Source organism: Candoia aspera, chromosome 1 (assembly GCF_035149785.1).
Source record: "Candoia aspera isolate rCanAsp1 chromosome 1, rCanAsp1.hap2, whole genome shotgun sequence".
Classification (NCBI taxonomy): Eukaryota; Metazoa; Chordata; class Lepidosauria; order Squamata; family Boidae; genus Candoia; species Candoia aspera.
The window spans coordinates 164,346,553-164,372,787 of NC_086153.1; the positions used below are offsets into that span (position 1 = coordinate 164,346,553).

The following is a 26,235-nucleotide window of genomic DNA, read 5'->3' on the forward strand; positions in this document are numbered from 1 at the left end:
GTGTGATTAGGATTTTTTAAAGCTATAGATTTACCTTTAAAGGAGGCATTAATTAGGCCATAGATTAACTTTTTAACAAAGAGCTAATTTGGATCTGGAGGAAGTAAAGAATGATACTCTAATTACTAAATTTTATTTTCTGAGCAAAGTGCTTCAGTTTATGATTGGCAGGGAACTCCAGATACTTCAGTGAAATTTATCTGTGCTTCAGGTCTCATTTTGGAATGAAAAATTCTTTGGCCACCTTATCCTGTATGCTGAGAGAATATGGAAAACATGACCATGTTCCTTCCCTTGGATTTTTCAGTGGTTTTTTATACCATCAGCCCCTGGGGTGCATAAGATTTTGAGTTACATGGTTCTGCTCATATATTGATGGCCAATTCTAGAAGGTGATGCTGGGGGACTTTTACTTCAATTCTTTACAGTTATGCTATAACATTCTTCAAGATTCGTGGCATAGTAACTATAGAGTTCCGAGTCATCATCCCCTGGCAAATGGTCTGATAGTATGGGTGCTGGAACAACTGCCATATCAATGTGGAACTTCTCTGCAGTGATAGAGGAAAGATGATGAGTAGCTGTCGGCATCATTTCCGTTATATAGCTTGCCTCATTCACATTATGTTGTTGGCAGTGCTGAGAAATGCCACCGAAGACGTGTGAGTGACATTGTCCTGGCAAACAACAGTATCCTCTAAATCCACAGATGTGTCATGGTACTGGTAAGAACCTGAAGCACAAGACTTTCACAATGAGTCTTACAATGATTGTGGCCTGTTACATTCCAGGTAAATATGCCTGTGTATAGGACTGCTAATGATGTCAGTATGAAAATGATTGACAAGGTTGAGAATACCTCTGTCATGACAAATCGCAACCAGAAGAGACTGAGAGAATCAAGGCTGATGGTAACCTGTTACTGCCAACAGAGGTTTAAATTCAAAATTGTGATTGTGAAGAACATGGAATAGGGTCTCATATTTTCCCCTCTGAAATAATGTTGATGAGATAACCGTTAACCATTACATATTCTCTTTGCAATATCATACTTGGGAGGGGGGAAGCAAAACTATAGGTAGGGCAGATATCAAAGTCAGCATTTGTCAGTGAGGATCGATGTGCCTAATCCTGATAGTATCAAAGACACAATTGGTAGTGATGGGGCTCCTTATGTGTCTCCATACCAGATTGACATTCAGTCTTTGAAACGTGCTCTGAGGGGGAGATTCTTGGACCCACCTGAGACTGAAGTCTTGATATTGAGTAAATTGCTGGGAATTGGTAGCAGGGCCATAGTTGCTGCTTTCATAGTGTGGGAAGCAACAGAGAGAATGGTCCAGCTGGAATCTAAAGATGGCAATCAGATGATACTATCATACCTACTTCAGCTATAGGCATGGTTAAAAATATAGGGGTTCCTGAGGTATAATCAATGATGCTTCTGTAATGCACCAGGTTTTTGAAGATTTGTATGAATACCTGTTTCCGCCTCAGTGAAACTTCATCTTCATTTGCTTTTAATTTCCTGTAGTAAATCCACTCCTTATGCAATTCTGAGGGTTTTCCTTTGTCTCCTAAGGTAGAGTTTTCTTTACAGTAATATGTAGCTGAAGAGGACTGGTCTCTAATGGAAAAAAAACACTATTCATATTTCTGCTTTGAGACAGCAACACTTTTTTTTCCTTCAAAGATCATACTGTGCCATCTTTGGTTTAAAATAAATTATTTTACTAAGTTGTATATTAGAATTCATTCCTAAGTTAGCTTCAGAATATAACATTAAAGAAAACTTGGTGTGTAAAAGATAAAGATTACTAAGATTAATAAATACACACGACAAAGGAATGAGTATAAACCTAAAAACATAATGGATTTAATCAGACCGACTTAGTGATTGATACAAGGGGATGAGAGGTTCTGAATGTGAGGCAGACCATTTTTTGGTAGTGTTAAGAGTGAATTTGGGGGGGGGGGAGGATGAAAGAAAAGGAAAGAAGTGAAAGTGAAAGCAGAACAAGTGTGGGAAGAGAAAGTAAGAATCCTGTATGAATAAGTATTAGAAGACTAGTTAGTCTCCCAGCAGAATGAATGGAAAGTAGATGTAAGGAAATAGGACATGGAAGTTGCTTAGAATGAAGTGAAAAGAATGATGTTACAAAGGGCCACTGTCCATGGCCTTACAATTAATGGGAAGTATGAAGGATGTTTGGGGGAATAAGGAAGTGGAAGAGGCTGTGGATGAGAGAAAAATGCATATATGAGAATGATAGCTGCAAAAAATCTTGAGAAAAAGAATGTATATTATGTATAGGGAAAAAATATAGTTGCAAAAACCATGTTTGGAAAGCAAGAAGTTGTTAAAAGAGATAGAAAACAATATGGATAAAAATTAAGAATTGAATGGATGGATTTGGGAATGGATGAATGAATTCTAAACAAAGAGCCTCAGCAGAGTAAATGGGTGTGAAACTAAAGAGAGGATATGCTCAGAATATTCCAGAGACTGGTATAGGAACAATGAGTTTTGTTGAAGAGACAAATGCTAGGGTCCAAGAACAAATGGATGAATAGGAAGTTATAAGTGCTACAAAAATGGTAAGGCTGCAGGTCTAGATGGTGTAACTGAAGAAACATTAAAATGTAGGTGTGATTTGCTTATGGTGTACAATTTTTTTTAATATATGTGTGAAGACCATATCTGTGCCTGATGAATGCTGTAACTGTTCTCTTATATAAAGGGAGAGGTGGAAAGAGTAAATTTACATTTACAAAGGGATTAGTTTGTTAGGTGTGCCAGGGAAGAATTATGTATGAGAGGTGAAAACAGGAAAACATTAGGAAGTGCAGTGCAGCTTTATGCCAGGCAGGGGACCACATTTTTGCTCTTCAAAGGTTGGTGAAAAATATATGGATGTAAAAAAAAAAGTTATTGCATATTTTTTGACTTAGCAAAAGCATATGATAAAGTGTATAGGCTTGGATTATGGAATGTTTTGCAAGAATATGGAATTGAAAGTTGGTAGCTGAATGCAGCAAGCGTAGCCATGATGGAGGTAAAGCATGCATGACAATAAGTGGAGTGCTTTGCAAAAGATTCAACACTGAGCCAGGAATAAAACAAAGATATATGATGTTCCCTCAGTTGTTTAATGTATTTCTGGATAAATGTTTAAGAAGTGCTTCTGAAAATGGTAGAAGTTAATCAGTTTGGGACATGAATGTACATATACTTTTGTATGCAGATGGTGCCATTTGAGGTTGAGAACCTGAATGATTTGCAGCAAATGTGAGGTAGACTGTATGATGCAACAAGCTTTTGAATTGTACCAAAGGCTAGTATAAAGGAAATGTGTGGTATGTGGTTTATTATGAAAAATTACTGTTTGTCAAAAAAAGCAAAAATGGCTGTGCATAAGAACATGTGTCAAAATAAATTCAGAAGGAAGTTGAATGAAGTATGATGGAATATTTACGAAGTATATGTGGTAAAACAAGAAAAGCAAGAATGAATAGATGTTGAATGAATGAATGTAGATTGAATACAAAAGTATTTGACCAGACTGGTAGAAGTAAATTGAGTGTCATGTTCCCCGTTGCAAGGCATCCATGCATCACAACGGGGAACATGCCTTTCAGGAAGGAGGAAGGGATAATTCTAATCCTTTAAACACTTAAACACTAAAAGCAATCACAAGGACAAAGGAGGCACACCTTTGCCCGGACCAGAGGAGCCATCAACATATCACCTGAACTTCCACACATTACCCCGGGGGACACACCTGCACCAGACAAGGAAAGGAGACAGAGGAAACCAGCGGTGATCACTCTAATCGCCCATCAACAGACCAGTATCGCTTCCAGATCGCCCATCAAGGATCCGGATCCAGCTTGTGGGACAATGGGGGGTGGAGGGGGACAAGGTCCACCACGCGGGTATATACGGGGTACCCCGCAACCACGCCCGCATTCCCGTCTTTTTGCGTGTATGCACTCTGTACCCAATAAACGGAAATCCTTAGCCCCATCTAAGTGAGTCCGTGTCTTATTGGGGAATGAGGCAGCCTGACATTGAGATGGTTTGGCCATACAGAGAGAATGAATGATGATCAAATTGCAGAAGAAACACATGGAGAGTGAATGGCTCAACAAGAAAGGGAAGGCTAAGAAGTAAGGCTGGATGAAATTCATGGGATCCTCAGAAGGAGAGAGGTGAGAAGTTTAAAGAGCAAAAGGCAATGTATGAAGCCGTGGTTGGATATGATGGAAGCAAGGATGGTCTGCAAAGGTAACAAGGTATGGGGAGATAAAATGATATTGGTGTAAACTAGGTTTTGCTATGCTTCCTTTTATTGTTCTTATTTTGTGCCTTTGATTTCTTTGGTTTATTATTTTTACTCCTTTTCTGAGCTTTAAACAACACTCCAAAATGGACATGATATGCATGTAGAATAAAATATATGTAAAATATGTATACATATTCATACAATTAAAAAGGAACCCTAATGCTGAAACTGGACAAAATAGAGGCATATAGCAAATGGAAAACCAACTATGATTATAAATATTCTGATTTGCCCATCCCTAAGCATTGTACATTCCTATAGAGCAAAGGTGGTCAGGCCACAGGCCAAGTGAGGCACCACAATCTGATTTCACACTTCTCTGCTAAGTTTTGATGAGAAAGTAGGGAAGTGTAAAGAGATTTTTCTATCAAGACTGATAACAAAAGGCTGTTTAGTAGTTAGTATTTTCTGTAAGATCTTTCCTCAAAAATCTATGAATATACTCAAATGCATGTCACATTGCCCACTTTAGTACCTCTCAAAGCAATAATTCAAAACGCTTGTATTAACTACAGCCAGCAGTCCAAATATTGAAGTGTATCCTCATAGCCACAAGCCTGTGAAAGAGGAGGTTGGCTGAAAGATATTAAGTGGCCCAACATCACCCCATGAGTCCATAGGCAAATGGGGCTTGAAACACCATAGTTATTATTCCATAATGATTGGTAGAATAAAATTCATCAGTATTCTCAGTTTACAATAAGTACAAAGTGTTTCATCAGATTCTACATACATATTTCTACTTCAGTCAATTAAAAATTGAGCTATAAACATACCTATGCTCCACAGCAGCAACAACAAACCCCTGAGATGCCATTTCAATGCAAATTGCAGAATACAGCGTTCTATTGAAATAAATATGATTTTGCAGATTAGGTCAATCCTGTAAATCATTTGCATGCTACATCTTCTTTGTTATTATTGATATTTGTTATACATAAACAGCCTAAATTCCTAGATCTTATTGAAAGGTTAACACATGTCCTCACATGCATATTTATAAGGTAAAATATATAAACATGAAGAAAGGAGAGAGAATGGATCAGGAAAATGTATACTTCCTATGTATAAGAACATTCTGGCAGTCTCCCAGTTCCCTTTCTGTATTGTGGGAAATATTTTTTAGTCATATCCATAGCCATAAAACCTTCTACCAAAATAGGCCAAGGCACCTTAGGACTGTTTGTTTCCCTTCCTCAGATTCTATTCACATTATTAAACAATTAGGAGTGTGGAGAATGTACTGCTGCAAAACATTTCAGCCCCCCTCCCCAAAATCATTTTCATGCCACAGGTTGCTCCTGTGTCTCATTCATTAATTCTGTGTCAAGATGCATCCTGGGAAAAAGAATGAAAAGAGGAGCACCGTTTGGACAACTGCTTTCTGGGAAAAGAGCACGGATAAGGACAGAGAAAGTGCGGGGTTAAGAGAAGCTAGAGCAGGTAACTGGAGATGTGCAGGGCAGATAGAATGAAGAAAGGCAATAAAGGGGAGTGTGAGGTGGGTGGTAAAGTGAGATAAAGATTGGGGAGGAGCTGGGTGGTGAAAAGAAAAAAAATGAAGTTGTTATGGTGAGAATGCAACATGGACAGGCAGGAATGAGAGAATTCCATTTTAACAATCAGAAAAACAAAGGCTAAAGGTTATGAATTGCCCCAAATTATAGGTGAGTTATAAAACAAACAAGGGAATGGATACAGCTCACTCATGTCCAAAAACCAGACAGCTCTAGATTCATCTTGGTTCCTCCAGGTGTTTGACCACAGCTCTGATAATTAGTAGCCAGCATGGCCAAAGGCTGCTCTTGGTATGGAACTATGTTAGTTTTGATTGTAATCATCTTCATCATCTTAATTATCATCATTTTCCAAACAATAAAAATTAATATTACAGCCATGAAATTATTAAATAATATGAAACAAAAAGCCTCAGGGATCTTATTTCAGGAGATATTTCTTGTTGATGGTTTATGTAGGGTGAAACCATGCCAGAAAAAGACGAGGCTGTCACATTTCATGGACTATCTTGAGTGAATGCAAGCATACGTGATGAACCAGACCTGCATTTTCAGAGATACTGTATAAAATATGCAAAAAGGCAGTGTTACCTAAATGCTCCAAGTCCATGGGAAAAAATAATTAGGGGATACTTTTCTCCAGGCTTGAATTCAGCATTCCACTTTGCAGGACAAGTAACTGAGCCTAGACAGAAGGAAACAACTCTTGGCACTTTTTCTGATTCTTTTTTTTATGGCTTCAGTAGACTGAATTTAAAGTCTTCTTGGAAACTGTAATGCATTCTTAAAATAACACTTTCTTATCCGTACCAAATATTTATTAGCTGTTTTTGAGTCCAGACTTTTATGGTTTATAGTTACAAGTTAAAATTATAAACACAACAATAAAAAAAATCAAAATTGTATATATAAAAGGTAACAGTAAATTACTAATAATAAATCAACCCTCCCCCAAGATGGGTGCCAACACAATTTAGCTAGGGTTGCAGGCTTGGTGAAACTGTCTTTAAAGTTCTTCTAAAATTCATGAGGGAGATTTTACAGACTTCTGGATGTACGTAGTTCCAGAGTGTGGGGTCTGCTACAGAAAAGGCCTATCATCTCATCTATGTCCCCCTCACTTCAGGACTGGGGGGATACTCTTAATAGACTTTCCTGAGATGTTCTCACTAGATCAGCAGATCAATTACATATTTCTTGATATCAGATGCACTGCGGAGTCCCTTGACCTGACTGACTGACTGACTTAGCGGGGCTGCTTTGCAGCAAAACTTTTTTAAAAAAATAATAATTCAAGAAGCACTTATTGCAGACTGTTAAACATTTTAATTCCCAAGGACACGGCCCCCATATAAACTTATTGAAAAAGTTCTTTTCAGAATCATGGCAGTGAATACAAATTGTTCTAAATAATGCTAAAATGTGATGGCCATTTTAGCATTAGCAATGTTTGGAGCTGTTCAGATAGAACACAATAAACCAACCTAAGCTCAATTTACTCTGTTGGACATAACTATTCAGCCCTGGAACTAAATAAAAAAATGCTGCCACTGTGGACATAAAGAGTTACATAAATAAGTTCTTAGGTCTTGAGCAATTTGTCTGGATCGGCTAAGGCCAATTACCTCAATGTACAGTATAAGAATCTATTTCTCTAATAGCACTAATCAGAATATTGTTAGTGTCCACCATAATTGTTTTTCTAAGAAGCAGACACAGAAAATGCATACACTTGAGAGCTGGAGACTGAAAACACATCTGCCCAAGAATATGCTTTTTATGGACTGGTGAATATAATTCACAACCCCTCCAAAACTTACCAATGTAGCGTGCAAAAATGAACTCCCCTAATATCCGATATATGCTAAGAAAATCAGACAGTCCATAATAATATTCTTTTCTGGGAATCCATGTTGTATCTTCATTATTCATACCATTTTGGGAAGGATAATACAGACGGAAAAAAATCCCCTAGTATTAAATAATAAAATTAGTTACTGAAAGTTGCTTCTAAATGTTTAATTGAAAAAAAAGCATGGATAAATAATAAGAGCTCTACCCTTAATCCATCTCATTTTAAAAATTACCAATGACAAAAACTTGCAGTGCGTCAAACCTAATTATTTCTCTTGAAAGTATCCCGTGTTGGCCATAACCAAAGTACAGTTTGGACACCAATGTTATCTGGATCTGCTGATTCATGGCATCTTTGCCACATCGGCACAAACAGTAAAACTCTGCACTTTGCGGCAGTCCGAAATTCTATACCTGCTCTATACATAGAAAATTTGTTTATCACAAAAGAGCTTGAATTCTTTTGTAAAACCATAAATAGATACGCCTTTTTATATTCCACTATTATACTGTCCCCACATTGTAAATTGCCTTATTTAAAATTTTGTATTTATTTTATAGTGAGTGAAAAAAGCAAACAAACTCCTTCCTCTTTGTTATTCTTAACAAAATGAATGAAAGATGTGAATGAGTCCAAAACAGACATTTATGGGGGTTTTCCATGAGTTTTTAAAATACAAGCCAGGTTACTTTTATATTATAAGAAGAAGAAGAGAAAAAGGTAAGTGTTTTGTGTAACAAGTTAGTCTTTTGAATGGGACAGCAGTGGGCTTGTGCTATAACTGGCTCAAAATACAGCATACATAACTGACAAGGGAGGAAAGGAGAAACTAATTGGCACAGGCACCTCAGTGGGACCCTCTTCGTTTGGAAACTCCATTCTGCCTATTGCCTAACTGCAGTAACTAGTAAAACTTCTAACCTGAACTCAGTAGTGCTAAATGGATAATATGCTAGAGTACTTTATATTTTGGACTGGTTTGATTTTCATGCAAGCTGTTTTGCATTCTTGTTAATGTAAAATCAGGGTTTAGTAATAATGGCAGTTATAAGTACCTGAACATTATAACCAGTCATGAGGTCTGTACATCCAACAGAATACGGGCCTTTCCCTTCAGGAATTCCTTCAGAGTTGCTGCCCATTTGCTTTGAACTTTCCACAGACAAATCTGAAAAGCAAGTGAATGGATAAAAGCATAGGAATTATACTAAGTTAAACAATGCAACAATATTAAATATTAAAACAGGTTTGTCTGGATGAGTAACTGTCTGAGCTTTCAGAGTACACAGCCCACAGTTTAACAGAGGCAAATGAGTCTTAAAGTTAAACATATTATTAATTATGCTACTACTTCATACATTTCTGATCTCTTCCTCTAGTATAAATTATTAGCAATAAGCGTTTGTGAGGCACTACTATAATCTACACATATTTATTAGTTACATGTATTTATTACTTCCTTCCCTTTGTTACTGTAGACGTTAGCTGGGGAAAGGTGATAGTGGCAGCACTTAATAGCATCCATATATAAATTATCTGCTGCCAAAAAGAACAGAGCTCAAAAAGGGATCTGTCCTGTGCAAATAACATTTTAGATGATATCACACCTTTCTCCTAAAACACACATATATTGTATGAAGGTACATTATTTACCCAGTGGCATTTCAAAGGCTGGTAGAAAGCACTGAGAAGTAGAATTAAATGTAGGGCATACAATTCTATCACAAATTAGCTCATAAAGTTGAGTCAAAACACACTGGTATAGCTTAGCAATAGTAACCAAATCTGACTACATCTGTTGTTCAGTCTAGAGTTTTTAAAAGCTCCATTATTGTTGTATTAATTTTTCAGCCACAATTTCACATACTTTGAATTACTGATTTTAAGTATTTTAAGTATTGCTGATCCAGTGAACTTGGTTGGGATTGTAGTTTCCTGATTCCATCTCATTTGGATTATAAAATTAGAAAATGAGAAGTTTTAGCAAGCTAGATTTGTTAGAAGTCTGAAATCTATATGTGTCTGTACTATGTAATCTACATGTTATCAGTAAAATTAATTAAATCTTGTGAATATCTTAATATCTATCTTGGGGAACTCACACAGTGACTCACACTCTCATCATCACTTGGCTGACTACTGCAATTTGCTCTACATGGGGCTGCCTTTGAAAACCACCCAGAACTTTCCACTACCTGTAGTCCAAACTGCAGCAACCTAATTGTTGGCTGGTACATGCTGATATGAGCCTATCAGACCACAGTGATCTGGGCCTCAGTGATCTGGGCCTTGCACTGTCTCCCCATTCTAAGTGCAATTCAAAATGCTGTTTTCCACCTTTAAAGCCCTAGATGGCTAGTGATTTCCTACTTTTGCAGAGTAAGGGAGATAGAGGCTTGCAGGCACTGTTTTCACAGTTGCTGTGCCTGCCTTTTGGAATATCTTCTTCCTGAAATTTGATATGCACCCACTTTATTAACTTTTCAATTATAAGATTAGATTTTAATGTACCTTCTGTGCTTTTTACTGACTGTACCCCACCCTCCTTATGCTGGTCTTTGACCGTAATAAAGATTTGTTTCCTTGTTTGAGTCACAAAATGTTACCACATCTGTTACCTCTTGGTCATTATTGTGGATGGTTGTACTGTAATGTATTCTATTCTATTTTTATTTTTCAATTTTCATTTTCTATGGACATTTTAGTGATTACAAAAAACAATGAAATAATTACCACCAATTTCTAGAAAAATGCTAGTTGCACTGAAATATCTGTCCCTGAGAATTAAGGTGTTTTGACAACACAGCATGTTCTTAATAGAATCTGACAGCTTACCAGGGCCCTATGGTATGTATTTCAATTACTAATGGTTAGAAAAATTCTTTAGCTGGAGCACATATATTAAACATAGAACCAATGCTCAAAAGTGTTTATTTTTTAAAGTTGATATACGTGGTAACTGAGACTGCAGTCCTAATTTAATGCATCTTTGTTTATGAATAATTCTGTTATTAAGCTAAAGCCAAAATTATAAACAGTTTTTCTTAGATTACTAAGGGCTATAAGGAATGTCACTGAACAAATATTAAAAGTACAGTAATGTGAACAAGTATGGTTTGTTCCAAATTGCTCAGTACTATTTCCTGGGAAATGTAATTATCTATATGCACACACCAGTCACATCTGAGAGTATGAATAATCATGGTATGAGTATGGAGATATATTTTTAAGATCAAGAGGAACTTGAAATGTGATGTGAGGAAAACATGTCTCACTTCAGTATAGTTAGATCCAGGTAAAACCCACTGATTTGAACAGAAAAGCTAACCATGTTTAAATATTTACAGAAAAACAAATGGGATATGGAAGTCCATATCCCCTAGTGTTGTTTTTTTAAATTTTATTACATTTTAAAGAGGGAAGGACCCAAGATAGTAATAGGTGAGCAGCTCTGTATTTAAACTCCCCCAAAATCTTTTTAATCCCTTTTAATCTTTTGCCTTTTATTCTTTTATCTCCTATTGTTTTATATATATATATATTACTATATATTTATTTTACTATTCCTCTTTTATCCTTCCATTCTTATCTACTAATACTGAGCATTATTTTTATCAACCTGGCTGTCATTGCTATCTAACTGCTGCATGAGCATCTTGAGGAGATCAAGAGTGACAGGTATTGCTGGAGCTAAGTAAATAATGAATCCAGATAGGGAATGCCAGTAACAGCAAGTGAAGAAGGAACCTTCCAAAAATTAAATATAAATCTTTAAACAAAACCAAAACACAGAATTGGAGGACAAGCCATGAGCCACCAAAGAATAATCAACGTTCCAGCCAGCCAACAAGCAAGAGGCTATTACAACATAACAACCCACCGGGCGAGCCATCTGTTTGCCCCGTAAACGACAGTACCCTGCTTGACTGGGTAGAGCCAGAAAATGAATCGAGACCACAAACGCCAGACATGGAACTGGTGGCCAAGAACTGCTTCCTGACAGCACAAACAATAATATCCTTTTTTCCCCAAGCATCATAGTATGTTTACTGAAAAAAAATCATTTGCACTTGCAAAATATGATCAACTACAATTTATTCTTTTCCTTTTATTGTAATGTTACAAATGTTGATACATTGTATCAGTTTAAAGCAAATGTCAATGCAATAATATTTATGTAATATGATTTTAAATTATGAACATTATATTATTTAGAAAGCTTAAAGTATTGAAAATAGGGGGAAAAAGGAAAAAATTCTATCAATATTAATAGCATTTTAGGATGTCAACATTGCAAGCATAATATTATTTAACTTTTCATCCTGAATTGAGTATAACATAAAAAAGGACCGCTGCATATCATAACCAAGTAGTAGTTATGTGACAATAGTTTCAGTCTGAAACTAATTACTTAATATTAAAATCTCCACTGTATTATTACTTAGTGTATATATTTATATATGTATTTGCATGTTGATAAAAGGAAGTAAAAGATAGACAAAGCAAATTTAACAGAAGTTAAAATATCTGAAAAAGAGAAGAAAAAAAAGTGTTAATGATAATGATAGAACTGCTCCTGACAGCACAAATGGTAGTATCTATTTATGATCAACTTCTGATAACTAACAACAAAATTGATAGTTTAAAATCCTTGATAGAACAGTTTATGTTTAAACTGTCAGGTGGATTCTCTGACAACAAACTGCTAAACAGTAACACCAGTGGGGAGAAGGTCCCACAAACCATCATGGGGGGCAGCATAACAGTATGGAGGAGGTCTTATTAACCCCCCAAACCCAAAGATGGCCATCAGCAAGTTCTTCAGCCAGACAGGAAAATACTTTTAACTGAGGAGAATAACTCCAATTATGGCAGATGGCACTTCAGGAGGGCTATTACTCAACAGTTGATGCATTGTCAAGTTTCTCACAGTGATCTTATCAGGACTGAATGGCTATTCAGATTACCTAGCTATGCTAGGTACGCAAGAGTGGTTCTTACTTTCAAATATACAATGATTCCACTAATGATGGTAAGAGAGAAGAACTATTTAAGGAGGTTTCATATTACATCCTTCCAAGTCTTTCAGGATAACAGCCCTTCTGCCCTGCTGATAGCTGGAGAAGCAAAATGCCCCAAAGGGGTTTTCCCAGATGAAAGTGGGCAGTCCAGCCATGTTGCTAGGCGACAGCCAAGATCAGATAACTCCCAGCCTTACTCAAGGCCAATCTCCAGCACCCAAGAGTATCCTGACCAAGTTAGAGCTGGGGTGCATTGCTCAGCAAGGATCAGCAAGCCAACCATTTATATTATACGTAAATGCCCCATTGCAAGACAACTCATCAAATAAAAGCTTAAGTGCACTCTCTGTATGCTACTGTCCTAGAAAGGGATCACACTGGCTTGCTAAGTTCAGCTTGCTGAATTTGGAGTCAAATCACACTCAAATTACTAACTTCATTCTCCTCCCAGTATCATCTCATGCAATACTTGAATAGTTTGACTCTGTCATTGACTGAAGCCAACAACCAAACACAGAATGATGACCCCTCACTAATCCATTCAGCTTCCTATGAAGAATTGCACATAATTGATGCACCTCTAATTCATTGGCCCCTTTAGTATCTGAAGGGGAACCATCTCTCTGACATTAGGCTTAAGGAACCTGCTGACATTTCTGTCCTGGAACACGGCAGGGTGGCGTGCTGGATCCAAAGACCCCAGCTTTATGAACTTCATCACCAAATTTGAAATTCTTTTATTTCAAGAGATTTGGAAGACCAATGATCACCACATAAATGATTACAACTCCTTTTTACTTCCAGCTGTGCAAGGAGTTGGACAAGGCAGACTAACAGGAGGGCTTAGTATACAATAATATGTCATCCTAAGAGTCAAGCTAAACTGTTAGATACATGAACCCAATATGCTCAGCTATTCCGCTCCAATTCACCAAGGAATCCTTGTTTATAATTAATGTATACATCCCTCCAACTTTCTCTCACTCTCAAGCGAATATGTTATGGACCAACTTGGAACTGATACAGCTTCTACAGCCAGTTCTCACTAAAGCAGGCAAAACCAAGTCCACAAAGAGCAGCGACCCTCTATTTCCAAACCAGCCACGGTATGGCCACTACTGTCAGAGCACCAGAAAAGAACTCATCAATTGTTTCAGAAAACATAGAGAAGACCCTACTTTACATACTTCTAAGACCACCTCAGTAGGAAAAGGCAATATAAGAGGCTGAGTCAACAAAAGAAACAGGCACTCAGGGACAGCTAGCAGCAACTCATAAGCATGGCACAGGCCAAGAATACAGCTATATTTTGGCATCACATTACTCCCCATCTTTCCGATAGACTATCTCAACCTCCCTATTTAATACTAGCTGCCAAATGAGAGGACCATTTCTGGGTTTTATACACAACAGATGACACACCCATGATAGACACAGTTCCCAATGGAACTGACAGTTCATACCCTCAGTGGCCTGTTGCACATGCTGATGTCAGAGATTTAATTAAACTGCTCAGCCCAGGCAGGGCAACAGGCATAGATTTCATCACAGCTGAGATTCCCTGAAGTAATTTGGAATGGTGGACTTTGGTATTGGCTTCTCTGTTCACATACATTGACCAGACAGCAGTGATTCCCAAAGACTGTGGCCTTGTTCTAATAGTCCTCATCTATAAGAAAGGTAATCAGAATCTTCCAGCTAACTACCACCACATCAGCCTATTCAGCACCATCAGCAATATATATGACAGACACCTATCCATAAAGTTTCAGGACTGGCTAGACCTGGAGAACTAATCAAGGAACAAGCTGGATTCAGAAATGGTCATTCTATTTTCGATTATACTCTTATCCTGCAACATTTGGCAGAGAAATATACCTCAAAACCATGTGCAAAACTTCACACAGCCTTCATTGATTTCAGAGCGGTCTTTGATTTAATTTCTCAATCTAATCTTTGGCACAAGCTCCAAAACTCTACCATAAATGCTCATTTATAAACTGTATGACATCTCTACTCTAAAGGTCAGGTGCAGCCCCCCAGTGTCATTATTCTAAGGATCCCCATCTACAGAGGAGTCCAGTAAGGATGCATTCTGGCACCATCACTATTCAACTATTACATCAGTTCTATAGTTGCCAGGATGAATAATCTCTCACATCATCCCCCAAAATTGCCAGGGAAGCATACAGCAATTCTCTTATATGCAGATGAAACAGTACTCCTCTCCCAGATCCACACTGGCCTAAAAAGAGCATTGCAAGCCTTGGCTGAATACTGCAACACAGAAATTAATTATATTAAGACCAAGATCCTGATATTTGTGAAACGCCCTAAAATGCATATCTGGAAATTAAGTAACCACCCAGTTCAGTAGGCCAAGTCATTTAAGTATCTTGGTATTGTATTCCATTCTGCAACCACACATAGGCTACACATAGAATATGTAATCCAAAAAGCTCAAAGATCTGCCACAGCCCTCCCAAACCTACTTCTATACTAAAGGGCCATTGTACACCCCTGCTGCACGTTGAGTATATTCGGCCCAAGTCTGGTCACAATTATTATTTAGTGCACAGTCAGGTCCATACAAGTCTTTCACACACACACAAGCACACCCCTGGAAAGGGTTCAGAATAAGTTTCTCAGGACCTTATTCCAGGTCCCCTGTTGTGTTTCAAATGCGATCTTATGTTGTGAGGCTGGCATTAGCAAGATTGAATCTAAAGCCTGGATATGTATTTTCACATACTGGCCTAAACGTCTGTTTCCCCCCACAGGCCTAATCCCTCAGGTTCACTCTGACAAATACATCTCCTCCTGGACCATGGCAATATATAAGAAACTGGAACTTGGGGGCTTTTCTTTAACCCAAGTGCACATGCTGGGGCAAGAAGTTACAGTAGAGGCAATCAAACAGAATCTCCCTCCAACGTATGTTTAAGTAGCCCTCACACCCCCTACAGACCTGCTAGATACTTAAACAAATCACTGTTCCTAAAGTTAGGAGCGCCCTAAGCTTAGCATGGTTTAACACACTTCCATCGCAGTTTGAGGGGAGATGCAAAGGGATTCCATTCAAATCCAGGCTCTGCCTATGTGGCGAAGGAGGCATAGAAGCTGTCAAACATGCCTTACTATGCTGCCTATTTGATGCCGACACTCACTGTGAACTGTTCATTCCACACCTAATTACATATCCTGGTCGCTCTGATCAGCTCTATTTAAACCTCTGACTCTCAGATTCAAATGAGTCTGTTTCTTTAAGTGTGGCCAAATTCTGTCACATGATATGTAAGATGATTTTATAGATAAAGTGTGCCTATAAAAATGTTTAAAATAAGCCTGACAAATCTGTTCCCCTAACTCACTAATCAGTATTAATTTGATGTATCCAAGTGTTTTATGGATTGGTCATTGACCACAATAAAGATTCTGTTCATTTTAAAAGGTAACTCTAAGAGCTTAAAAATTCTAATGAAATAGAGATTAGAATTTTCTGAGGTAATGCCCAGAAATACATAGGATCTGGAAATGTCAATACTTACCTTGGTCACCATTGTGAAATTGCCATGTAATTTTACTGGCAGATCTCTTTCTGTACATCCTTAACAGACAATAGAATTCCCTGGAGAAGGATAATGCTCCATTGACCTGGTTCCCATACGGTCTCAAATTTACAACAATATGGTCTAAGATTTTATTTTTAATTGGATAGCACTTCAACTAGATCTCAGAGGCAGGCCCTAAGTCCTGAAACTGAAACTGGGCAAAGCTCCCGCAACATTGCAACAAACTGAATAGAAGAGGCCCAAGAATGGAAACAATGACATTTTTGGAAGTAAATCTCCGACGAGAAAACGGTTTGCAGAGAAGGAGAAAAAGAAAAGCACTATTCCGTAGAGAATATTAAGCCAATCGAAGCCTCCCCCCAGACAATCGGGGAAAGGGTTAATTCGCCAAGAAGGCGGCTGATGCCCGCACCTTCCCTTTCAGAGACTGCAACCAACTGACGCCCTTCCCAGATCCGCTCCTGCGTCTTCTCTCTGAGCCTCCGCGTCCCAGTCGCGCGCTGCCTGCGGCGCAAGAAGAATCCCGGCGGGGTGCGCTCCTTTAAGAACGGCGACCCGGCCTCGACCCGCAGCTCCACGCGCTGAGGATGTGGGCGGCCTCCGCATTCCTGTTCCCTCCGTAAGAGGAAGGGACTGGCCTGGGCTTTCCTCCAGCCTTCCCAACCCCCTGCCCTGTTACTGCTGCAGCGCCCTCTCGATAGTGCGCCTGGAAAGCCGGGAAAGGCGGGGCGGGGGAGCCTGGGCGCCAGCGTCGCCACTGTAGGAAGGCGGCTTCTCTACGCTGGACCTACGCGATACGCGCTGTCCGGCCGTTCCCAGTTCAGGTGGCCCGCCTGCTCTCGCTGGGTGCGAGTTGGACCGCTCTCCGGTATCCCAGGTCTCACACCAGACAGGGCCACCGTGAAATTGGGGCGAATCTGATGTCACTGCACAATTCGGTAATCTCGGGGCTCTGCTTGCAGCCTTCTCTCGGCTGTGCTGGCTTCCCCTTCTCCCAAACCCCACTTAGGTATTGCAAAAATTTTAAATAATGCGAAAGGAAATGGAGGCGTCTCCCAGTTATAGACGTGTGTCTATAAAAATGTTTAAAATAAATGAACAACGTACCGAAATGACTAATTTGGACAACTATAATTAAACTCGCCCAGAGAGAAGTCAGGGCAGAAATGTCCCCAGGCAGGAAGGAGAGGGTCCCTGCCCTGACGGTAACGCTGGCTTGATCCTGTAGAGCTGCATAACGGACCGTGACCGGCAAGGGACAACCTTGCCCCTCACTGCAGGGGCAGGGAAAGCATTGAAAGTGAGGAATGTAGGGAAACTGGCCAGTCACCAACGCCCAGTTCAACGTCTCTCTGTTTTCAGAAGGCTGCAGAGAGGAAGAGCAGGGTGGCTGCATTTGGCTGGACCCCATTTCAGAATTATGCAGATAGAGTTGCACAAATACGCTCGGTTTCCCCCTTGAGCAAAATAACAGAGCTCCAGTCGTTTGTTACCTGCTTGGAAGCCTGAAGATAATTTCACAAACAGGAATGGGGAAGAGATGGACATGGGAAAAATTTAGGAAGCATAATGCTAATCGAGAGGGAGAACAGGGTGGATGCCCACACTGCCCCTCAGTCTGGTCCTACCCTCACAAAGTCACTGACCTCACCTTTGCAATATGAGTCATCAGTTATATATGCCTTAAAGTGTCAGACTGAGGAAAACAAACTATACTTATGGGCTGGAGACAAGATGACCTCAGCACTGCGAAGGGGGAACTTTGGACTTGTCAGGAATTACGCTGCCATTCTGAACAAGCCAGGAGAGAGCCAAAGATGTACTGGGGGAAACGGGATGAACATCTCCACCATTCCCAGTGGTGGGCAAAGGAGAATCAGGAGCTGGTCCCTTCCATGAAACCTTTTAGGGTTCTAAACATTTCCAGCAGGAAGACTGGAATGTGACAGGAAACTGAAAAGTCTGCATACAATACACTGATTTAAAAATGCCTGGGTCGATTTTTTTTTCTTTCTACCATGGGTGTGTGGCTTGTTGAAAGATCTAAAGGACATAACATAAAGCATATGCTAACATTATCACCATACCAGTGTAACCATCTGGAGGAAAACAGCAAACCATGATTTTACCTCTACTTTCTGGCCAGTTTAGCCCATTGAGGAAACTTGTGTAAAATGAGCCTGTAAGAACATGGGTCTGTAAGCACTGACTCTCAGATGGCTGTATCAGAGGAATCTGATTCTACTTTGATGACCGAAGCCACATACTGTTTCACAGTTGGTACAATGCGCATTAATTTTTCTTCAAGCGTCTCCTAGATGCTTCTGTCTGGAAACGTTTCAAATGCAGCTGTCCATTTAGTCACTACTTTAGATCAATGTTTTATGTCCTTATTGTCAGTTGTTTCTTATTTCTGTGTTACTTTCATTAGCTGCCAAAGTAATTTTAAAAATATAAATAGTCACTATAATCGAACTCAAACTTTTTAGTTTTGAAACTATAATCACTCCTGATGTATCATTCTTCTTTATGTATTACATCACTACATTTTCTCTAGATAGAATATTAATTACAACTTTTCCACAGCTTTCAGTATTATAATAGTTTTGTATTTTAGGTCAGTAGATTATTTACTATTATTCTAAATAATCATTTAATTGCCTTATATAAATTGTGTAATGCCTTACTATATCAATTTTTATGCCCCAAAGTCTTAAAATTTAACTTACAGTTTTACTTGTATGGTCATAGGAGTTTATGGCTTGCTTTACTCTAGTCGATTTCTGTGCTGTATGGATATTCAGCCAGTTAAATGTGCCTTTTGTTTTGCTGGTCAATGACTGAAACAAAATGACTGGCACGCAGGTCTGGGGTTTCCCCATTGTCATGGGGAGGAAACTAAATTCTGAAAACTGTCTGGCAAATCAAGCTAATTACATGTATCTTTTTAATAAAAATGGTAAAGTCTCTTCAAAGTGAAGAGGAACTGAGGAGCCTTATGATGAAGGTGAAAGAAGAAAGTGCAAAAGCTGGCCTGCAGCTAAACCTCAAAAAAACCAAGATTATGGCAACCAGTTTGATGGATAACTGGCAAATAGAGGGAGAAAATGTAGTGAAAGACTTTGTATTTCTAGGTGCAAAGATTACTGCAGATGCTGACTGCAGTCAGGAAATCAGAAGATGTTTAATCCTTGGGAGAAGAGCAATGACAAATCTCGATAAAACAGTTAAGAGCAGAGACATCACACTGACAACAAAGGTCCACATAGTTAAAGCGATGGTGTTCCCCGTAGTAACATATGGCTGCGAGAGCTGGACCATAAGGAAGGCTGAGAGAAGGAAGATAGATGCTTTGGAACTGTGGTGTTGGAGGAAAATTCTGAGAGTGCCTTGGACTGCAAGAAGATCAAACCAGTCCATCCTCCAGGAAATAAAGCCAGACTGCTCACTTGAGGGAATGGTATTAAAGGCAAAACTGAAATACTTTGGCCACATAATGAGAAGACAGGACACCCTGGAGAAGATGCTGATGCTGGGGAGAGTGGAGGGCAAAAGGAAGAGGGGCTGACCAAGGGCAAGATGGATGGATGATATTCTAGAGGTGACGGACTCGTCCCTGGGGGAGCTGGGGGTGTTGACAACCGACAGGAAGCTCTGGCGTGGGCTGGTCCATGAAGTCAAGAAGAGTCAGAAGCGACTGAACGAATAAACAACAAAAGTCTCCTTCATGTCAGACTCATTCATATCAGTGCATATTGTTCATATTATCTGTAAATTTGTGCAAAGTGATAGGAAAATACTCCTTCAAAAGAAAGCCCCTTTATTAATTTGTAATAATAGCATTTGATTTCAGAATGTGGCTACAGTTCTTTAGGCACTGTATGAGGACTACCATATCTGGCCTGCAAAAACCCAGATGGCCATTAGATGGGAGTAAAGGCAGAATTCTATATAGCTTTGCTGCCATCTAGTGGTCATCTGAATTTCTGCTGCTGGATTTCTGTTATGGTAGCTCTAAGTCTAGGAGGCTGGCCTAGTTGGAAAAAAAAACTACATGGAATGGGTATCTCTTTGCTGCCATCTAGTAGGAACAGGTACAAAAATTAATACAGGACTTCCTTGGAAGAGCTGCAAGTTACTACTGTACACAAGACAATCACCAGAAGTCAAGTATGACTCAGTGGCACCTAACCAACTAATATTTTTTTATTTCAATTTTAAATTCAGGCAGCTGCCTGAATCTCCAAGGATATCAAGACATCTAGAAATGCTTTTATATAAATAAAAAGAGATGTGAAAATTAGGGTATGGTACATTTACTTAAAACTAAGTTCTACTCAGCTCAGAGGGACTTTATTCTTTATGGCAATGTTCACAAATATTGATGAGGATTTTTAACACTGTGGTCTGCTGAACAAACAATAGTGGCTCCATGTTACTAAACAAAGAGTCACCATGGTCTATAGTTGCTAGGGTGTCCATACTGTCATGGTATCCCTCCCCCACATTGAGTTAAAATAAAACAATAGGGCTACGCACCCTTTGAAAATGAATTGGAATTATTCTGGACCTCCTACAAGCCTCATTAAAGCAACTGCTCTTTTTTCAGGCTTCCACATGAACACCTTCCGCATTTACTACTGTGAATCAGTGGGCAAAAGATCTATTTATTTGGGCCAACTGGCCTTGTATGTGATATCAGTGCCTATTCTGCTTGAAGACAGAGCAATCCGACTGCAAGGGAAGACTTACTGGGGGATTTTAAAGACCCCATAGCTCAAGGATGTGATGGACACAGCTGCAGCTCCACACGGGTCGGCTTCATTTCCTTGAGCCATATTTGATGTTGTTAGAGTAGCGCTCATGGGGACTAGACTGTTGGCATCTTTCTGCTGACATGGGTCACAGTCTGCTCCCGTGTCCGCTGGGCACGTTGCAGAAGGACAGTCAAGGGAGATGACTTGCAAGATAAAGGTTTCAGGACGCTGAGCAGGAGCCCCTCCACTTCCTTCACAGGGTCCATTTTGCTCGGTTTGCGCTGCCACTTGTGGGGTTGTGCCAGTTGTTTGGTTGAAGGTTTTTTTCTGCTGCTCAGATGCACGTCTCATAACTTCTTCTACAGAGAGAGAAAATAACATCTTTAAATTATCACAGTGCTGGGGTTTGCAATATTTGTAAAACTGATTGCATACAGAACATGTGATTTTCATTGTTCTCTGCATTACACTGCACACACAAAATTTTAAGAAAACTGTGGTTCTCGAGCATCATGAAAATAAATGAAAGAGATGAAGTGTAGATGGTGACATGCAATAATGTCTTTTTCACTTTTTACAATTTCATGTTTTCTCAGTTTACATGTGCTAATGAAAGCTTCTCCGTGTGATCATGAAGTAACAAGGTTTCTGATTATATGCATCTTTCTAATATATTTCTCCTTGCAGAAAAGCTAATATTTTCTGAGTAAGCCATAGAATTTTTGCAGATGGCAGCACCTCATTGACACTGTCTGATCTTGGAAGTGAAGACGGGTTGCCTCTAGTTACTACTGGCTTGGGGGATTTTCTAGGAATGCCATATGCTAGGGCTGAATGTTGAAAAAAGTATTCTGGATGAAGACAGTGGCAAGTCACTTCCATGACATTGCCAGGAAAAAGGCACATATATGTGGATCATCCACGTGTCCTGCTCCCCCTGGCTTCTCAAGTCCCTGACAGTTTCTCAAGGAGAGGGACGTGATGCTGTCTTCAACCCACCTCCAGTTCACCATGAACGCAACCTCCACCTGTATTTTCTTGCTCTATGTCAAAAGTAGCACTTTCTGATGTGTGCTGGCACAAACGGTGCTGTGTAGACTACCTACTGCAGTTCTTTCATTGTAGGCAAATGCCCCAGCTCCAGCTGGCTACTGGATGTTGTAACAGAGTGCCCCCCTCCTTCTGGTTACTGCCCTCCATACTTGTTTCATAAGAAGCTGCTGGGGTGTTTGCCCCCTTCTGAAAGCTGTTTTTCCTCCTCTTCCTTTCACTGGTGGACCAATGAAAGGCTGGGCTTTCTTTCTGTTTTATGAAATGGCAAAATGGTGTGTTTTTTTTAAACAGATGTAACTGACAAAATTTCTACCAGTTTTTCTTTATAGGGGAATCCACCAATTAGAGACTTTGATAACTGCCATCTGGACAGAACCCCTGGACATCTTCATTGCCAAAACAAAGAACAAATTGGAATCTGGACAGCAATTTCTTAAGTTGGCTTGATTTCCAGCAGGTTTCAGCAAGGAGACAGGCAGTTTAAAGCTGCCATGCAGAATAGACTATAATCCCCAGAAACTGTGGTTAATTTGGGGGGGAGGTATCTACTTTTTTAATGCATTAAACATAGCACTTTAGTATTCTGAAAGAAATTGCTACCTAGTGTCTGTATTCCAGCCCAGGAACTCTAAAGTGACCTATCAGTAGAAGTTCTTTTTCATGACTTGCCCATCGATTCTCGCTCTCTCTTTGCTTTTTCACAAGTGCTAACACCATTTACCACGGCCAGACTTGTGGCCCAGTACAAAGACAAAAGCAACAAAATTGGAACCTTACACTAACTTTTACAATGCTGTAACATTTGGAAAACAAATCCCAAAATACTTAGATTTGGGATTTTCTCACTATTCCTCGTTTTTGCAGTTTTAAATCTGATGTCCCACTTTTGCACCTGCTTAAGATTTCTTAAAGTTCATATAACGTTTGTATATTCATTGTGATTTATCCTGTTTTGTACATAATCTTTCCTGGTAAATACATTTTGCAACCAATTATCCCAGTTTTTCCTACTATGACCCATGAAGTGGCAGATTACCATTCCATAGTGAAAAAATTTCCAGGTCACTTTTAGTTAAATTTGTCCTTAAAAATCCAAGATTAGGTGGTTGCTGGAAATCCATTGGAGTAACGGTAGCAGGTGGTTCACTCGTTTTCTGGGGCTCTGGATCATGAGGTATAAATTCCTCAATGATGACATCATCACTTTCATCGGGATGCAGAGTCTTTGTTTTGGGAACCATGTTTCTCATCTCTTGTATGCTTGCATCTATGTTCTGGCCTGCAGCTTTCCTCCAAGAACTTTTTTCATCTATCAGTTCCTCTAGAAAATGATGTGCAAGAAGGAATATTCAATTAAGTCAACTTGTATGAAAAGTAGTGCTGTATCTTATATTAGGAAAAAAAGAAGGTTAATTTCTGATAAAAATCATAAGCTTAGATTTATAAAATGTATCATTAGGACAATTTTACAAAGGAGTTTTTCAAATAATCCAGCAAAAAGGCATTAAAGTATTGGCAATATGCAGACAATTACTGTAGACGTAAGTTATAAAAACCATTACATTGATAAAGATGGAAATAAACATTTATCTCCACAGATGATTTATGCTTAAAACCTATGTTTTGTCAGAACTTATAAAGCTGTGATAAGAATAAGCCATTTCATTGTCCCATAGTGATCTACATCTACATCTTGCTGAACTCACAGTCTGAGTTAGCTGACCTAATCAATTCAGTGGTTCAGTGTTTAGAAAGATTAATTCTCTGTTGGAAGTTACAGATGGTAGATAAAGATTTCTGCATCAACTCAACATTTACAACTGAATAGTCAGCAACAGGAAATAGTGTAATGTATTAATAAGAATTACTTAATTTGATGCAGCAAAATAGGATTTGCCAAATGTGGTAGCTCATGGATGGAACAGCTCTGACAGTAGGGAAAAGATGCAAGAATTTGGTAAAGTGAAAGTTAAAACGGGACTCATCATGAAGCATTAGTTATCTGTAGAGGGCAAATGTCCCATATCCTGGTAACAGAAACTTCTATTTGATTTCTAGTGCTTGGACAGACACAACCACTTTGAGTTTGTTTGAATTTTGCATATATATGTTTAAATATTTTTGAAATATTGCAGAAGTAGAATTTTGCATTTGTTATAGTATTATGCATTTGCATAATTGTCATATAGAGTTCCTGGTATGTAAATCTATTTCATCCATAGTTTTCTAGAACTATGGTAAAGAACTATGGATATGGATAAAAAAGAGTTGCTTTCTCCAGCTGAACTCATAATGAACTCTAGTTATAGATTAACTGAAGATTGCTTGAATGCATTTTGCATAACAAAAAGACTGACTCTACAAAGATAACGACTGTGACAGAAAAGGGCTTTTCATACCATATGATTCTGTGACATCCATGACATCAGCATCCTCTGGTGGTTGCGATAATTCTGATGAGTTTGCATTGTAAACTATGAAGCTGACGTCCATTGGTTCAAATGCTTTGCTGACACAAAGTTGACAACGGCAAGGTGTGGGACTTTGTGCTGCAGTACAAAAGTTTTTGGGGTTGGGGTTGGAAGGTTGGGGGTTTTCCTTTGTTGTTTTCTGGGGTTTTCCCTTCTGTGCTTTAGGTTTAACTGTGACTTGTTTTTTAGCCTTGTTACCTTCCTTATCTAGTAGTTCTTCTGAAAAGAAAATGTTCAAGCAATGTTAAAACGTTAAAAAACTAAGTTTATAGGAAGAAAGACTTTTAAAATAATTATTTAACACTTGTGAATTTTCCTAGAGTGCAAATTTTTCACTGGATTTGTTCTTACAATTTTGCTAGCTAGATTATACATTTAAGTGTCCTTTCCGTGTACACAGAAAGCCAAGCACAGGGCTCCCATTTAGAAAGGAGAAATAGGCTGCAGGCACAGACATTAAGGATGGACAACTTTTTAAGTCCAGGAGCTGCAGTTAAAGTGTTCAGTTTGTCACTGTTTACCACTAATTACCACTAATTCTGTTTACCACTAATTGCCTTAGCTCCCCAGTCTCCCTCCTTGAAAACATCATGTCAGGCATAGGATTACCCTACAACTTCTGCAGTGAAAAAGCTGACCCCAAGAATTCTTTCAGTATTTTGATCCTAGCAACACACTACTTTTTGGTGGCTCTTGTTCCTCACTTGCATCTTTTATGGAAGCTTGCATTTTTTTTGTTCCTTTTTTTTTGGAAAAGACCCATTTCTGAATGAAGCCTTTTATTTTTCTCTTCCTTGACAATGCTTATTAATCATTCTGTTTACTTCTTGGATTTAATGACACTTTTCCTGGTATGTCATATATATTCCAGGGGAATTTTTAATACAGCAGTTTGAGTAATCTCAAAGGTTTAAACAGGATTTTTCTTTTTATTTTCCCCAACAACTTGGTTTTTACCAGAACCCTTATTTTTGGAGCTACATATGTTAGACTTCCATAGCAATTTTCCACCTGAATATAAATTTGAATAACACTTGTCTTATACAATGTCCTAGGCATCAATTAGGATTAAGTCCAGGGTCACTTTCTCTCTGACAGGCTCCATGACCAATTCTTTGTGGGCAGAATAACTTAGGGTATCTAAAAGGTTACCTACTTTTATTTTAGTCATTTTAAAAATTATTTCACTTGCATTTATATCTCATGAGTTCAGACTGGCACTCATGGAAAATTTTCCTCATTTAATTCTCACAATATGATCCTGTGAGTTTGCTGAGCTGAGAGATAATGACAGACTCAAAGTCACTCAATAAGCTTTATGGTCAAGTGATGGTTTCAACCCAGATCTCCCTGGTTCCAGTCCAACACCTTAACTTCTATAATAATCTATATAAATTGAATTGAAATCACCCATTATTATAGCAATTTCTCTTTGAGGTAGGCTAGGTCAGGAAACAGACACCGTAAGAAACACTAGAAGTTTACTTTATTGATACAGGCTATAACAACAGAATCTTGAAAGCCTGATAGCATTTTCCTTTCCATACTTCCTATACCAAAGTGAGCCAAGGTGGGGCAACTTTCATGCTTTCTTGTTCTCTTGAGCTAAGCTCATGTTTTGCTAACTGTCTCCATATACCTTC

General features: G+C 38.9%; 2 protein-coding genes across 7 annotated transcripts in view; both read right to left on the minus strand.

Annotated features, from left to right (window-relative positions):
• PLA2G7 (phospholipase A2 group VII) overlaps positions 1-16,932 on the minus strand; it is a 31,312-nt gene extending 14,380 nt beyond the window's left edge. The window contains exons 1-7 of one of the 4 annotated variants that reach the window (XM_063317611.1): positions 16,724-16,922; positions 16,288-16,367; positions 8,774-8,886; positions 7,684-7,834; positions 6,455-6,548; positions 5,123-5,191; positions 1,483-1,627 (exon numbers count right to left, since the gene is read on the minus strand). In XM_063317611.1, coding sequence (XP_063173681.1) covers positions 1,483-1,627; positions 5,123-5,191; positions 6,455-6,548; positions 7,684-7,834; positions 8,774-8,886; positions 16,288-16,345 — 630 coding nt within the window. In that variant the 5' untranslated portion in view covers positions 16,346-16,367; positions 16,724-16,922. Of the gene's footprint in view, positions 1-1,482; positions 1,628-5,122; positions 5,192-6,454; positions 6,549-7,683; positions 7,835-8,773; positions 8,887-16,287; positions 16,368-16,723 lie in introns of all 4 variants that reach the window. The other 3 variants (XM_063317594.1, XM_063317620.1, XM_063317603.1) reach the window with 3 other exon arrangements.
• A 4,026-nt stretch (positions 16,933-20,958) lies between these two features.
• The window catches only part of LOC134507142 (dual specificity calcium/calmodulin-dependent 3',5'-cyclic nucleotide phosphodiesterase 1A-like), a 50,742-nt gene continuing 45,465 nt past the window's right edge, over positions 20,959-26,235 (minus strand). For all 3 annotated transcript variants that reach the window (XM_063317647.1, XM_063317639.1, XM_063317631.1), the window contains 3 exons: positions 24,521-24,811; positions 23,158-23,442; positions 20,959-21,427 (listed from right to left, as the gene is read on the minus strand). In XM_063317647.1, coding sequence (XP_063173717.1) covers positions 21,060-21,427; positions 23,158-23,442; positions 24,521-24,811 — 944 coding nt within the window. In that variant the 3' untranslated portion in view covers positions 20,959-21,059. The remainder of the gene's footprint in view (positions 21,428-23,157; positions 23,443-24,520; positions 24,812-26,235) is intronic.